The 18,076-nt window shown below is 35.4% G+C and overlaps 2 protein-coding genes across 2 annotated transcripts in view; one reads left to right on the forward strand and one right to left on the reverse strand.

Annotated features, from left to right (window-relative positions):
* Positions 1–18,076, forward strand: part of LOC127876698 (uncharacterized) — a 238,369-nt gene that overhangs the window by 65,748 nt on the left and 154,545 nt on the right. The window lies entirely within an intron of this gene.
* Positions 2,761–5,118, reverse strand: LOC127867176 (uncharacterized). Its single transcript, XM_052408252.1, has 3 exons — positions 5,113–5,118; positions 4,606–4,808; positions 2,761–3,680 (listed from the first exon to the last, which is right to left on the reverse strand). The coding sequence occupies exons 1-3, from the start codon at positions 5,116–5,118 to the stop codon at positions 3,425–3,427; spliced, it is 465 nt and encodes a 154-aa protein (XP_052264212.1). The 3' UTR covers positions 2,761–3,424.

The following is an 18,076-nucleotide window of genomic DNA, read 5'->3' on the forward strand; positions in this document are numbered from 1 at the left end:
GCAATATGGAGACTATGCATGTCATTTCATTGTGTTCCTCCGTCGAGAATTCTGGTTGCTATGGCAACAAATATAAAACATACTGACAATGGTGGAGTTTCACCGGTAGGGGACAATATTGCTTGGCAATCTCTTTTTATGTGGGGATCTTTACAAGTGAGCAACCAAAGAGTTTTACTTGTATCAAATAACCACAGCTAGAGTTCTTTCCTTATCAGTGTGACTGTTATTATTTGTGTTTGTTTTAATGTAAGATTTTATGAATGAAACAATGTTGAGAAAAAGTTTGAATTGTTTATTTGAGCCTGGCTCTGTGAAAAACTGGGCTTTATGCATGTGCGTAAAGTGTAGTACCAGATTATCATGTGCAGTCTGCAAAGGCTAATCAGGGGCGATACTTTCTCAGGCTCTTAAATCATATATTGTTATTTGTATAGGGTGTAAACAAAATTGGTATGTATACCAAAAGGAAAGATATTATGGTACATAATAAGTTATAAATATATATTTGGTACCAAAATCGTGTTTTGCAGATATATTAAACATGCTGTTTTATAGTATAAATATTATATGTGTGTCATGTCATATTTGTTTATTGTATGTATTGTTACAAAATCAAATAAATTGTTTTGTTTGTATGGATCCAAAAAAAACAACACACGACTGTGTGTTCAGAGATGTGTTCTGATATAGGTGGCCGTACGCTAACCCTCTGTCCATCATCATGTCTGTCTGTCAGTTCGAAGGTCCGTCCACAAATTTGTCCACACAATTTGTCAGACGGGGAGGGCTTTAAACTAAAATGTCTTGACAACAAAGCTGATAAATATTTGTTCTAAATATGTTTAATGTATACATGTTATAACTTTGTGTTTGAAGTGGGAAATGATTTAATATGCTAAAAGTTAGTATTATCAATACATGTATTATATTCCTAAGTATTCAAAACAAACAAAAACTTCGACAACAAAAGGGAAGCGTATATTTGTCATAAATGAATGTGGATGTTTGAATTTAAATGGCGTTTATGTATGCATTCCACTTGACTGTGTACTAATCGAATCACTGTTGATACATGCCAGTGTACATATCCCAAACAACCTTAATTAACATAACCACATAGTCACATAGTTTCAAAAAGTCACTTCCATTTAGTTAGCTTCATAATATCTTAAACGTCTTGAGTAACATCGACCGCTGGAAACTGCGCGTTTAAGTTTCCCGCGCACTACGTTATCAGCAGACGCCGCTATCACGGCATGGGCGTTAACAACCTCCATGTAGTTTCTATAGGCCGCGGTTTCGCGTGTAGTGACGTCATTGTGCTGGTAAAACACCAGCCGGTCCTTGTCCACCAGAAGTCCCGACTGAATAGCTTTTGACACATCCGCTGTATTACGATATTTGACGACCCAGCGGGATTCAACACCTGGTCGCGATGACCGGATATCGTGGGGATCGAACTGGATACTTCGCACCGGAACGTTGAGTTGAGTCTGTATTAGGTACTGCACCTGTTCGTGATTTTATAAGTAGTGGTTGTAGTAGGGGTAGTAGTCATAGCAGCAACAGCAGCAATAGCGGTAGATGCAGTAATAGTAGTATTACTGGATATGCTGGTTGCTGTAGTAGAAGCATTCTTAATTTATTTTTCCTCATAATTATTATTAGAAGTAATACTAGCATTAGCAACAGTGGTTATTGCAGTTATTTCTATCGTATACAGAATTCTTTTCTCTTACGCAAGATGAAATTTTTAAAACTGAACTCTACATAAAAACGCTACAAATCGGTATAAAGTAAGAGCATGTCAACCTAGATTATAAAACTCCAAACGTTCGGAGCGTTAGGATCGCGGGCTACTTTCATACGCCTTCATTCCTTATTTACTTTCATTTTTAAATCCTTTTTTCTATCGTATACAGAATTCTATTCATCTAAGCAAGATGTTGTTTTAAAAACTGAACTCCAATTATAAACGCTACAAATCGGTATAAAGTACGAACATGTCAACCTAGATTATTAAACTCCAAACGTTCGGTGCGTTAGGATCGCGCACTACTTTCGTACGCCTTCATTCCTTATTTACTTTCATTTTTATACCTTTTTTCTATCATATACAAAATTGTATTCTTCTAAGCAAGATGTTGTTTTAAAAACTGAACTCCAATTATAAACGCTACAAATCGGTATAAAGTACGAACATGTCAACCTAGATGATAAAACTCCAAACGTTCGGAGCGTACGCCTTTATTCTTTATTTACTTTCATTTTTAAACCCTTTTTTCTCATATACAGAATTCTATTCTTCTAAGCAAGATGTAGTTTTAAAAACTGATCTCCAATTATAAACGCTTCAAATCGGTATAAAGAACGAACATGTTAACCGTAAATCTAGATTCTAAAACGGTATGATATTTGCAAAAGTTAAAGTTATAACTCGCTGCCCAAATCAGAAAAAAACACTTTATATATATATTTATATATATCTGAAAGTTACGAAACGTAGGCTTTCTAATGATATATGGGTTCATCCAAATGTATAACCTCGGCGCTTCGATGTGCTCTAATCGATAGCTACCAGTCACGTGACTAAGTTACGACACGGTTAAACGCGCGGGGGTAAAACATAAATGTTTATTTTTTGTGTTTAACGCGCTATAAATCCATAAATAACAACGGAAATATACTAAAAGTTATATTTTTTAAAGAAGAATTAATAAGCAACAAGATAACGTTTAAACCAATAAACTCGGATGGTTAGTTTTTGCATACAATTTAATTTACTACAGTAAGGGTCAAATACTCGATTCAACTCCTGTCAATATACGATCCGTGGCTAGTACTTATGTAGTTTATAATTATACAATTATTATTTACTCGTTATGAAGGATATAATTTTATCAAGGTGCGTCTTTGCAATTTTAATACATTTTATGATTTGTGTCACTTATGCTCGGGTACTACTTAACTGTACCCCGGGTACGCTTAAGTATACTTAAATGAACCCCGGATACGGTGAATATAGTAACTCGCACACGGGAATTCGAACGCTAAATTGATCGTTGTCCGCTATATTTTAAATATTAATGATGTTCATATTTATGTCAATATTCTGAAAAACAGCCATTATATTATCGATACTCCTGCCTTAAAGGCATATTGAGTTTTTCTTCAAAGATAATTTTATTTAGTATTCCGTAGCGCGTTTTACGACGTCGGATTTAAGGCGGGAATAATACTCGGGTGCAGTCTAAATTGACCAATCGAGCATCACTTAAAGTATCATCAGTAGCTGGTAGATACAACTTAAATTCTTTATTTTTTTCACCAACATTACAGGACTAAATAAGTTACGTTGGTTGAGAACATTATCAAAAACTGGACATATAATGTTAAAAGATGCGATCGTGAAAGTGGAGTCTTAACCATTTTTTATCTTCGACTGGGACACGTTTGCGTTGTTCATGAAACTGAAAACTGCGGCGTTCGGAATACTGGGTGGTGTGTCACTGCGCAGGTGCAGACTCGGGGCGATCCGGTCAATGTTGTCACTGCGCATATGCAGACTTGGGGCGATTCGGTCGATGTTGTCACCATGCATGTGCAGACTTGGGGCGATCCGGTCGATGTTGTCACTGCGCATGTGCAGACTTGGGGCGATCCAATCGATGTTGTCACTGCGCATTTATCAAAAATGAGGCAAACATATTACATGGAAACGCGTGACAAAAAACACTGCGTTAATTTCAAATACTTGTGTTGTAAGTGAAAAATAATCTTATGCATTTCCTTTAATAGGTAAAGATACTTAAAAAAAATGTCACAATTAGCTCGTGCGCTCAGCTTTCAAAACATTATCATGCACGTGAAACTCGTGTTTTGAGTACAAAATCGATGCAGATAAAACAGAGTGTTCAAAAAACGACTTTTAACACGAGTTTATCATGAATTATTATTGAAATAACAAGGCGTCATCGTTGACAGGGGTCGCCATTTTTCATATAATAACGCGTGTTTAAGGTAATTACCATCTGAACATTTGCTATTCATTCGGAACTGATTTAATTCAAGCATTGCATCTAATTTGTTTGACGAGTATACATAAAATTGTTAATTTTATTTTCAAAAATTTCATTAAATATAAATTTTATAGAATATATGTTAATTGGCCTGTATAACGGTTTAGAATTTTTCGGTTGTTGTTGTTTTTTGTGTTTAGCAAATCCAATCCGCTTTAATGGAAATTTGTGTAATAGAAAGCGTCATCTTCACGAAAATCCAGGTAAGGCGGAAAGCGGTTTCACTGCTTAGCCTGTGCGAACTGTACAGGTAAATCTGGAATGACACTTAAGGCAAATGCATTAAGCCTAGAATTCCCAGAACGAGCATTGTAAAATTTCATCGGTGATGGGAAAAAGGGAAGATTGTTATTGTGCAGTGCTACTAAGTATTTCCTATATAGCGCCCGATGGATAGAAAAGTAATCTAAGCATACAGGCTGGCACCTGAGAGCGAACAAACGATAAACAAACACCCAAAAGAATACCGTGTGAAAAATTAATAGCGAACATCAATCATTTACTTATGACACGTGATACTCACATCTGAGGATAAACAGCGCCCCGTGCCGCGATCCCGCTAGGTGCGTCCGGTTTCTGTGGGCTCTCCTTCCGGGATCGCGGTGCATGCATACAACAGGCGCGGTGGCAGGTGGCATCATACACGCAGTCCGGGTCCAGCAAGAGGGTACTGGGCCGGAAACCAAAAGCGAGTAACTTCTGGTATTGGAAAGGACTGACTGGCTGCTGAAATATAATAAGTCAGCTAACTGCGCATGGTCGAAGCGGATACTTCACCAAAACAAAGTTTTTTGTTTAATTAAGAAAATCGCGATAAAGAAGAAAATGTTTGAGTTGTGATTGTGAAAAACTTTTTATTGCACTTCTATAGGAAATATATTTTTATAGCAATGTGAAATTTGTTATAATAAACATGTCACTATTGTCTCCATTAATTGCATTTTTGCGCAGAAAATTAAAATACCTTTATTCGTAATTCAGTTTAGTGTTTGCATAGTTCGCTCAATCAATTGAGACCAATCCTACATACTGACATATTAAAGTAATCGCATCAGTTATATCCTTTTTGCTGATCGAAAACTGCTTCGAGCTTGTCGTAAATTTAATAATTGTGAGCGTGTTTATATATAGTATTCGCAGTCAATTACCTATAACGAATCTCAATAATGTTGACTACATCCGTACGTGTTGTACTTGTTGAAACGACAACAAATAAGTGTAAGAAAATAATAATGGATCAAAATGACGTCATCGCATGCTGTAGTTTTTATTAGAAGGACAAATGTGTTGATCGGAGACATGATCGTAACCAGTGAAATATTTGATGCTCGAAACCAGTGACATGTCTGAACAGAAACATGTCGAATCTGTCTTAATTACAAGGCATGCACCGATTTCTTAAGGGGAGCGGAAAAGCTGGCATACGACTAAATTCAGTGTTTTAATTCAAAAGCTTTGTGTAATCCAAAGATTCGTCATAACGGACTTGTAAAATTTGTCCCATCTAAACGAACCAGCAAAATGATTGAGGGCATATTTATTATTAAAATTAAGAAATTTCAAGGTTTCAAAAGTTGTCGTGGTAATTTCTTATCAAATTTTGTACCGGAAAATTACAGTGAAGTCTTGAATTTATGCTCACTGTTATTTCACATTAATACAAAATAATATCCTTTAAAAAAGTAAAAAGTAAATTATTGTCGGGAATTGAAACCAATTATTGAAAGTAAGTTATTAGAGAGGTCGAGACCTTGTTATTGTACTCCGTCCAAAATCGCACCGTAACTTAATATGAAACCCGAACGGAAAAAACTGGGCTTAATGTTTGTGCGTAAACTAAAAGTGTTGTCCCAGATTAGCCTGTACAGTACGCACAGGCTTATCTTGGATGACGCTTTCTGATTGCATGGCATGATTTGTTTGAAGGAAATAAAAGACTTAGCGAGCATCTAGGGAATTCCACAGGCTAATATGGGATACACTTAATGGTCATGCATTAAGGCCGGTTTTCCCTGAACGCTGCTAAAATATATACCGTAAGAAGTTCTATAAGACGGGCTCTATTCAATTACCGACCATACATATATACCGTATGAAGTTCTATAAGACGGGCTCAATTCAATTACCGACCATACATATATACCGTATGAAGTTCTATAAGACGGGCTCTATTCAATTACCGACCATTAATATATACCGTATAAAGTTCTATTACACGGGCTCTATTCAATTACCGACCATACATATATATTGTATGAAGTTCTATAAGACGGGCTCTATTCAATTACCGACCATACATATATACCGTATGAAGTTCTATAAGACGGGCTCTATTCAATTACCGACCATACATATATACCGTATGAAGTTCTATAAGACGGGCTCTATTCAATTACCGACCATACATATATATCGTATGACGTTTTATAAGACGGGCTCTTTTCAATTACCGACCATACATATATATCGTATGAAGTTCTATAAGACGGGCTCTATTCAATTACCGACCATACATATATATCGTATGAAGTTCTATAAGACGGGCTGTATTCAATTACCGACCATACATATATGTCGTATGAAGTTCTATAAGACGGACTCTATTGAATAGAGTGTGCCTTATAGAACTTCATACAATATATATGTATGGTCGGTAATTGAATAGAGTATATATATATATATTGTATATATATATAGAGTATATATATATATATATATATATATATATATATATATATATATATATATATATATATATATATATATATATATATATATATATTAGGGATGCAAGAGGTTAACCGGTTAACCTACCGAAACGTCCAGTTAGCCGATTACATTTTAGGGAAAAGGTTGACCTGGAAAAAATATATGATTATGTTTTTTTCAGTGAATATTTCGTACGATTTTACATTTTTCGCGTGACACACTGCCAACTTGCGCGGGCGACCAGTTAAAACAACATGACGCACCATCAACTGTAATAAATAACGTGTCAACAGTCAAAGTAATCAAGCAATTTATCAATACCTTTGTGATTACAAATAAGGGGTACGGTTTGATAACTGACACTACTGGTCTTTTGACTCGCTAACATTTAACTAGCGAACTGCGGTGAGTGGGAGCTTATAACGAAGACGTAATTGACACGTTTATTGAACTCGCGATAAAAAAAACAGTTGAGACATTGGACGGCTTATTTTGATGTTTTGTTAACCAATATCCAACACTGATTGCTCGCGAAAATACCGTGTTTATGAGTTACAATTTTATCCCGAATTGAATTCGTAGTTCAAATCTTGACGAGTTAAAGTCGTTTTTCTTTATGAAAAATTAATATCATTATGATAATTTACGTCCAATGATTCCACCATTACCGTCCGATGCAAGTTCTATTTGAGAAAGCAAATCATTAACTATTTAAATAATTAAACATCAATGAAAAATATTAAAAATTAATAAACCCGTTAAATTTAGTATTTGTGTAATTGCGTAAAATGTGCGCGCTATGGTACGTCGACAAACATACGTAACTATCAGTTTTGAGATCATAATACTTAGTTACTTCGGTATTACATAAATGTACTGATTATATTAAATATTCAACTTACATTTCGTTCAAAATTAATTGTATGTGAGTCCTTTATTTTACGCACATTTTTTTATTGTATAATGAAAATCAAACGATACTACTTCAGCTATAAACGCTAAAATGCAAGCAACAAAATATGCAATTAGCGAATAAAAATAGATGCGGATTCGTTGACGACATATGACCCACTTTACATCAAATTGAAAGGGAAAACCATTTCTATGAAAAGCCAATTTGAGTTTCAAAAATAATAACAAAATGAACAAAGAAACACACCCTTTTTGTGAGCGATACGGCGCGAAGGTAATATAAGCGGCAAAACCAAAAATAAGTTAATAACACGTGAAAATGAACATTGTGTAGTTCTTTAATTTTTTACTCTTATGCATTTACGCAGGAAAACTAAATAAAATATGCAGCATATGTTTACAAAATTATGAAAATATTTTTTATAATTCATTTTATTACGAAACTGGATTGTTATCAACGCAAGCGATTTCAAATTTGAAATTACTTTTGTTTCTACAGAGCGGTATGACATATTTTACGTACTCTAAATGATTTTAACTACTTTAGGCGTTTCGATTAACCGGTTAATAACCGGTTACGGAAAAAGGTTAACCGGTTAATCATTTGTGTAACCTCTTGCATCCCTAATATATATATATATCACAAATAAGAGTTCTATCTAAGGGATTGAAATTTGTTCCAACAAGAAGAGTCGTTGATAAAGGCAAGTTGTTGACGGACCTCACTGCATGGGAACGTCGCATGCGTCTCAGAGAATATTTCTACTCTGAAGAGAGAGACGGACATCCTAATCAAGAGAAACCGTACAGGAAGAAGACGCCGTCAACATGGACTCCAAAAGCAGGCCGCGATAAATGGTTGGATGCGTATATCCAGGCTGTAAAGGATGACATCATCAAGGGTCTCAAAAGAAGGTTTAAGCTCAATATGAGTAAATCTGAAGAATACGCTCTGAAAGAACTTCTTAACGACGATAAAATTGTCATTCGGCCTGCTGATAAAGGTTCTGGTATAGTCGTAATGGATAGCACAGATTACATACAAAAATTAAAAGGGGTAATTTCCGATAGCGACACATATGCGGAAGTTACCGACGACAAAACAAAATCAGTGCAAAACAAGGTAAAAAAGGTGGTAGACAACCTGTACAAAAGAGGTTCCATAGACAGTGATCTCCGACAATACATGACAGGGAACGATGGCACTTCCGGTAAGCTTCAAGGGAACCCGAAGTTACATAAGCCAGGAATGCCGTTACGCACCATTGTGAATGGTAGAAGCCACCCGACAGAGAAAATGGCGGAAATTGTTGAGGACCAGTTGTGAAGCCATGTGACGTCACTTCCGTCGTTTGTAAGAGACGCTATGGACTTTTTAAACAAAATACAAAAAGTGAAACAACCTCTTCCGGAAGGTACGCTTATTTTCTGTTTAGATGTTAAGGCCCTGTATCCGAGTGTCCCGAGATATGAGGCCCATGCTGCGGCTATAGAGGCTTTAAACAGGCGAACGAACCCGGAAATTCCTACAGAGGACGTCATCGTGATGATGGACACTGTGTTGGAAAACAGCACCTTCTCCTTCAACGACGAACACTTTATACAGACGGAAGGGACGGCAATTGGCTCACGCCTCGGACTAAACTATGCATCAACCTACATGGTCGCTTGGGAAGAGGAACTGTTCCGGCGGTCAGAAAAGCAAACGCTCGCATACTTCCGGTTTGTGGATGATGTGTGGGGCTTATGGACGCATGGTATCGAGGCACTTAAAGCTTTCCACACACAAGGAAGTGAAATCAATCCTCGCATTAAACTTGAGCTCCGCTATTCTTCGGAAAAACTCGAGTTCCTGGACACGGTGACATCAATACAAAACGGGCGCCTTCAAACCGACTTATATACTTAACCTACTGATAAACATCTGTACCTACACAGGGATTCTTCGCACCCGGAGTCTACAAAAAAGCGATACCATATGGTCTGGGTGTGCGTGCGAAAAGAATTTGTTCAGAGGAGGTTGCCTACCGGAAGCACAGACAGGCGGTGAAAGCACAGCTCGTAAACCGTGGATATGACGGAGAGTTTGTAGAGACCGAATTAATAAAGGTCGACAATAAAAAGAGAGAAAAGAAAAACTCGGAACGTAATACAAGGATTCCGCTCGTGATTACGTTTTCGCGCGCACTACCAAACATCGACCGTATCATCCGCAGACACCTACACACGCTGTACACGTCTGATCGAATGAAGGAAGTGTTCCCTGAGCCCCCATTAGTCGCCTCCAGAAGGGATTGCAACCTGCAAGACATCCTAGTACACAAGAAACACAATAGGATGTTCTTCCGGAAGCCCAACATGAGCGGGCCCTGTGGGGCGCAGAGGTGCGCCATTTGCCCGTACATGATGACGGCGGACTACTTCACAGATCCCAGCGGCAGAAAGTACAGCGTGAGAAACAATGTTGATTGCAAATCATCCAATGTTGTGTACGCGGTCAACTGTCATCGCTGTCGCAAGTACGTGTATGTGGGAGAGACCGGCGGAACTCTGTACCAGCGACATCTGTTGAATCTGTCGGGTATTCGCACACAGCACAGTGACCCGGTAGCTGAACATTTCTACAAAGACGGACACTCCATGGACGATTTTCAAATAATGGGACGTGAAAAACTAAACGGGTCGGACGAATATCGCAAGACCATTGAGCAATTATGGAAGGCAAAACTAAGGACATACCGACCATATGGCATCAACGTGCAAGAATAAACAGACATGAAAGGGCGCGAAAACAACGTTGACGCCGGAAATGCACGACGTCATATCCGTACATATTTGAAACATCTTGAAATAAAAAAATGGCCGCTGATGAAGACCGTGAGGTCGAAAGCTTCGGCAAAAAATAGATACAGCGTTTTTGTTTAAATACATATATATATATATATATATATATATATATATATATATATATATATATATATATATATATATATATATATATATATATATATATATATATATATATATATATATATATATATATATATATATATATATATGGTATGACGTTTTATAAGACGGTCTCTATTCAATTACCGACCATACATATATATCGTATGAAGTTCTATAAGACTGGCTCTCGAGTCCGTTTCCTGGTTTCATCAATACTTTGTGTCTTTTGGGGAGATGAAGACAGAACGTTCCCCACTGTGGGGAGCGAACAAGTGACCTCTCGGTGTTTAAATGACAGCGTGTAGAATGTGAACAGTTTGTAGTGACGGACAGGGCTCTGAATCGCCCAGTACGCTTGATTTACCACCCAGAAAAAAAGTTTAATTCCTGATTAATTCATGTTTAAATATTCCCAATATTATTGTTAAAATTTTAGCATATAAAATTAATGTAATAATAAGTTTTGGTAGTAGACACGTTTAATAACAGTAAACATCAATACGATAATCCTTCATTCAAATAATGTAACCTGTATTCTAGCAATTTGTGGCTATATATTAACTTGTATTCTCGCATTTCATAGCAAAATGTTTATATATTTTCGGATAATAAACAAATAAATTCAAATTATAACAATGTAATATTAATCAATGTAAAATAATAATAATTATTATTCTAACAACTCATTAAAATTACATTTGCACAAAACATGCACGTTACATTTTTTAAAAAGATTTAATCATTTCAAATCAACCTAAATGATGATGTTATTTCAGGAATTCAATACGAATTTAAACAATATTTCCGTATACGTTATTTTATAAAAGTATTCATCATAAGTGACGTTTTGTTGTGCGCTAAATATTAAATTGCACCTCATTTTAGCCGTTATGTTCTTCTAAGATAGAGTCAATTATGGGTATATTTGAGACTCGTTCTGAATGTTCTCCTAAATTGGATGTTTGCTCAAAAGAGACTTCATTTAAACGAAAAATTCCATTAAACGGAAGCCCACACGTACTAACACGGGACGATACTGGAAGCCCGTGCATGAAGTCCAGTTTTCCAGTTTTTTATATTTTATTTGTGTGTGTGTTAAGAATCGGTTTACATAAAGCACCAGTTTGTGAACACACTAAACATAAGCTTTGAAAATAAAATGTTAACAGAGCAACATGCAAACAAACTGCATAGGAAATCGGACAATAAATAACGATTTGGTATAGTTGTGTATTTGAAGCATATGTCCTTTAGAGTACTTACCTCATAATGCCGTTGCATTAAATCGGTATGTTGCGTATTCCGCACGTCCCAAACTTTTTTGAAAACGGCCATTTCAATTGTGCCGCGCTGTGGGTAAACAGGGCTTAATGCATGTGCGTAAAGTTTCGTTATAGATAATCCCGCACAGGCTAATCACAGACCGACTGCACAGGCTAATCTGGGACGTCGCTTTACGCACTTGAATCAATACCAGTTTTTCCAGAGCGAGGCAAAATTCAACATACACCGATTTCAAGATGAATAGCAGGTATCACCGAACGTGAGTATCGACGATGTAAATACACGACAAATGTGGCATAATAAAACCTACCCAGAAAAAAGAATAGACGGTTCGCAATTTTTTCAGTCACCATTTAATTAAACATGCCTGTACATGTATTATAATATTAAGGGGGCCTTTTCACGTTTTGGTAATTTGGCAAATTACAAAAAATGGTTTCAGATACGCACATGCTCGTTTTAGTTATGATATTTGTGAGGAAACGGTAATACTGAACATTTAACATGCTCTAAACATACAATATGTGCATCTTTTGACGATTTACACACCTGCAAATAATACGGGCAAAAGCCCGCGAAGCGGGCGTTGACCGTTCATACATATGGGAATTTAGACATAAAATTACATAAGAATACCACATATGGATACGTCTCAAAAAAATTTGCCACGCGACATATATTTTCGCGATGCTATTTATGGCCTTGAACAAATCAAAAACACTTTGACATATGCTAAATCACATGTAAATACATACCTCAGGAAAAGTTATATCAATGACATCATAATTGTGTAGCGAATCGCACTGAATATTCTCGCATTATTTGTTTTTCTTCGCAGCCGTTCCAGAATTAAGTCATTACTCAATTATCTTCCCTGAATGCTCTTCTTCAGTGAGTATAAGCCGAAGACTGGTTCACTACATATAGTTACAGTCTTTACCAAACACAATTTAAGTGAACATAACCCGTCTTAAATATATTGCCGAATCTTAAATTTCTGTCGAATTTATTTGCTTTGATCTTTTCGATATCTTATTGTTATTATTATCCTGACTAATCACAAACGCTTGTTAAAAAATTATTTGTTTTAAACATTATAGTTGGCATCTCTATTCTTCCAGTATTCTCGCGGTATTTCAATAACGACACCCTACTGTTTATTTGTCAGAATATGTGACGCATTTTCATTCGCTCTCAAAAAGCATTCTATACATAGATGGTGACGTCACTTCGTTATTGCGAGTAAGACCGGTGTGTACACAATGTCTCAGAAAGACGTTTTACGTGTGATTATGAGCAATATTCTGGTAAGTTGTCGTTGTTATCCACCAGAAACACATTTATTCACAAAATTTAAAGATATTCCGATCTAACTTTTTAGTCTTTTAGCTTTAATTTTTAACGTATTTACACCTCGTCTGCTCGCACTTTACCGATATCCCGAAAGGTTACATATCACTATAATTAGTTTAGGCCTAAAACCACAAAATCCGATACCGTTGGATTTTCGTACTACAATCTTACGTAAAAAATCTTCCAGATTCGAAATCAACAAAAAACAAGACATTTATAAATTGTCTGCATTATTGATCAAATTTTAAGATATTTGTTGGTTTTCCGTTTTTAGAAGCTGTTCTGCGAAGCCGAAGGCAAGAGCTGAGCATCATACAAGCCATTCTATCCAGCAAAACTGACAGTTTTGGTTTACAGAAATCAACAAAGGAGGGATTCCTGATCTATCAAATTTCCAAGCTATACACACAGTTATTATCTGTGGTGATCTTAATTGGTTCTGCTTGTTTACTTGGATGGAACATGTGTGAACTTTTATAGAACTTTGAAAAGTCTATATATGTCTATCTATAAACAAAAATCAGCTATTGTATAATAAGATCAGATGTGCAAACAATGTCAAAGGGTTGTTAAATTAACAATTTGAAGGCAATTATGCTGAAAAAAAAGGAAGTTCCCATGCAAATTTTGTCTGTATATCGACAAGTGTCTGCCGATAATTGTCAAACTAGTAATACAAAACTTACCACAAGTATGTAAAAGCACTGAGTACCTGTGATCATTTTTAGTAAGATAGTGTAATTCTAAACAGTAGCAAATAGCTTGTTTAGTAAATGCATAATGTAATTAATATGATTTCCGTTCTATTGTGTAATTAATAAATTGGTTGTTACTTGTTAATCCATGATAAATGTTTTATGGCTAGTACAAAACCAGCAATGTTAATTTTGTAAAAGGTAATACAATAACACCACTTAGTAATTTCATATACGTAAATATTCTTGAAATGTAGGTTGATGATTGTGTTTTAGTTTTACTTATTTTGTAACTATTATTTTATGTGCAAATAAATGATGTGAAGTGTTTTGTATCTCCACACAATACCACATACCTTTTTATATATGTACTGTGTTATGTGTTATTTGAATGTTTAAATAAAAAAAATGGATGATATAACATGATGCATTCTAATATTTGCATTCATATTGTAACTATAGAGCTAAGTGTATGCAGTTTAGACTGTGATTTTAGAATTGCTACAAAATGGCTAGTTTTTTAGTGGCGACAAAATTTAAACTATTCAACAATAGTTTGCGAAAGAAAATTAGAAACCTGCAAGATACCTGTATTTATTAAATATTTTAATTGCGAATCAAGTATGTTGTTATGCTGTTACACATAATTATACATTGATAATAAATAAGAAGACAATTAGTGGTGTTAACGTTTCCCAACAGTAGAAATCATTCTTCTGATGAAGTCAGTGATATACAGACGAAAGCTCCAGGTATGGCTTTCAATACGTAGTGTGTGTTATTTGACAGTCTAAAACTTATTGGATTAAACAAAAATCCTGTCAAATTTGTCAATCAAAATTGATTTGACACATCACATGATTTTGATTATGTTAAATCAGTGTACTGTATGCTAAATGCAACTGCTTTAGCAAGCTGTCAAGTTGAATTGAGACATTTGATGAAACAAACTGTTTCCTGAGTAGGACCAGTACTTAGTGTCTATATGACGTACCATGACGTCGAAAGTCTGCAAGACCTACTAAGTAGATCGAGAAATGTACTTCGACGTACAACTTTCACCGACCCTTGAGTGTTAGCCAATCAGAAGACACCTTACGTCTGTTGCTTTTAGAGATTTTTGACATTGAACATTATTATTATTATTTATACCGAATTATGCCACAATCGACCGCTTACTCTAGATATTGTGCGTATTTATGAAACATTATTATTATTATAATTTATACCAAATTATGCGACTATCGACCGCTAACTCATAGATATTGTGCGTATTTATTGACCTGGCGTGGCGGAATTAACCTCTGACTTATGCAAGTTATGGTTATCACAAAATACCACCAACGGGGAGTTTATAATACATTATTTATCCCATTAATGCTTGGTAACTGGTTACCGTTGGGAATTTCCAACACAGTAATGCGCTGGACGGTCGTGATACTCCGCCCCGCATGATCATTTCAGACACACAATATGCTGAACAATTTTAATTTTAAAAAGGTTACAATTGAATCTTCTTCAAATTTGTATATAATCTATTTCAATGCATTAAATACTTGAAACTTTTATGTGACGTTATTTTGCCATTCTGATATTTTTATTCATTTTGTCCTCAACTAAAGTTTTAAACATTTATTATGAATAAATCTGAAGGAAAAGCGGCTCAAGAGACTAGTGTTTTGATTGGCTGTTCAGAAAATGTGTACGTAGAAGTACAAACATGTATGTCGAAGTACAAATTGTACTTTGTCGTACAAATATATACTTTGAAGTGTATTTTATATTCATGTCGACGTACTTATTGTACTTCGACGTACATTTCTCTTTTTAACGTGTAGGTTTTCTTGGATTTTAACCCAATGGTACGCCATAGTATGTCTTTAGGGTTATCTAAAGAATGCTCCCACTTAAAGGATAAATACAGAGACCTCCCAGTGACTAAGCCAGTTAGAAGACACCCCATCCACTATACCACAAACACCGAACCAGCTATAAATTCCTGTGGCTAGAAAACAAAAAAATATATAAGATGCTAGATCTTCAAGCTTGGAACATGTAACTCGTTTTAAGATTGATTTTTTTGGATGCATTACTAAATTATTGCAACAATTATCATATTTTGAACACAATCATGTCCATATATTTATTAATAATACATGGTTATCAAAAAAACTTAAAAAGCTTTTGCCCGTAAATTAGGTAGCACCTATAATCATATTATAAAGCGTTGCAACGCGAAACGATTTACTAATTTGGATAGTTCTGTTGTTGTCGTTATATTGTGTGACAATACGAGGATTGCTATATGAAGTATAAAATACGTCATTCATTTTATGAGCACGGATGGCCGAGTGGTCTAAGCCTTAGACTTATATTCCTGGTGTCAGTGGTTCGAGCCCTGTTGAGGGTTACTTTTTTTTCTTTAATCTTATTCTTTTTTTTATTGCATCTTTTTAGATCCAATATTTAAATTGATCAATATGAAGCATTTAATGATGAACTTCAATACATCCCAAAATCTGTGAAAAGATCCCTTTGAATCTCATTTCAGTTGAGACCGACTCAATTTGCCGTCTCGACTTGAATATTATTAACTGTTGAAGATGTAAGCAACGTTCTTCAAAAGGAGATTAATTTATAACTTTCTGCGGGAAATCGTCTACCAATGTAACAATGAAATAAATAGTTTCCAGATGAAAAGGTAACTTTCTCTTACTTCTACAACTGATACAACTAATAGTAGGTTTCTGCGGTACACAAATACGCGATCAATCGACTGACGCCTTCGGTTTCCAGTCAACTCGTACCTAAGTCAACTCGTACCCTAGCCAACTCGTACCCGATTTGGTAAACTCGTATTACTACTTTAGTCATTTTTCAGATTGGTCAACACGTACCTTTTCAATATTTGTTTTTTATGGAAACAAATTGCGATGGGTGTTTGCATGCATTAGATGTTTTTTATGTTTATTGCAGGTACTAGTTGACCAATTAAAGTTATATTTTGGCATAGACTAACATAACTTGTATGTTTTTGTTTTTTTACCAGGGTACGATATGACTTATTAAAGTAATTGCCTAAGTATATATATATATATATAATATGATTATAGGTGCTACCTAATTTACGGGCAAAAGCTTTTTAAGTTTTTTTGATAACCATGTATTATTAATAAATATATGGACATGATTGTGTTCAAAATATGATAATTGTTGCAATAATTTAGTAATGCATAAAAAAAAATCAATCTTAAAACGAGTTACATGTTCCAAGCTTGAAGATCTAGCATCTTATATATTTTTTTGTTTTCTAGCCACAGGAATTTATAGCTGGTTCGGTGTTTGTGGTATAGTGGATGGGGTGTCTGCTAACTGGCTTAGTCACTGGGAGGTCTCTGTATTGATCCTTTAAGTGGGAGCATTCTTTAGATAACCCTAAAGACATACTATGGCGTACCATTTGGGTTGAAAGTCAAGAAGACCTACACGTTAAAAAGAGAAATGTACGTCGAAGTACAATAAGTACGTCGACATGAATATAAAATACACTTCAAAGTATATATTTGTACGACAAAGTACAATTTGTACTTCGACATACATGTTTGTACTTCTACGTACACATTTTCTGAACAGCCAATCAAAACACTAGTCTCTTGAGCCGCTTTTCCTTCAGATTTATTCATAATAAATGTTTAAAACTTTAGTTGAGGACAAAATGAATAAAAATATCAGAATGGCAAAATAACGTCACATAGAAGTTTCAAGTATATTAATGCATTGAAATAGATTATATACAAATTTGAAGAAGATTCAATTGTTACCTTTTTAAAATTAAAATTGTTCAGCATATTGTGTGTCTGAAATGATCATGCGGGGCAGAGTATCACGACCGTCCAGCGCATTACTGTGTTGGAAATTCCCAACGGTAACCAGTTACCAAGCATTAATGGGATAAATAATGTATTATAAACTCCCCGTTGGTGGTATTTTGTGATAACCATAACTTGCATAAGTCAGAGGTTAATTCCGCCACGCCAGGTCAATAAATACGCACAATATCTATGAGTTAGCGGTCGATAGTCGCATAAT

The sequence above is a fragment of the Dreissena polymorpha genome, chromosome 1, assembly GCF_020536995.1.
Source record: "Dreissena polymorpha isolate Duluth1 chromosome 1, UMN_Dpol_1.0, whole genome shotgun sequence".
NCBI classification, from domain to species: domain Eukaryota; kingdom Metazoa; phylum Mollusca; class Bivalvia; order Myida; family Dreissenidae; genus Dreissena; species Dreissena polymorpha.

Excerpts from the sequence above, each read along its gene's own strand:
- LOC127867176 (XM_052408252.1), bottom strand. Across the intron at positions 3,681-4,605 it reads GGCGCTGTTTATCCTCAGAT|TGACAACATCGATTGGATCG; the intron begins GTGAGTATCACG and ends ATAAATGCGCAG.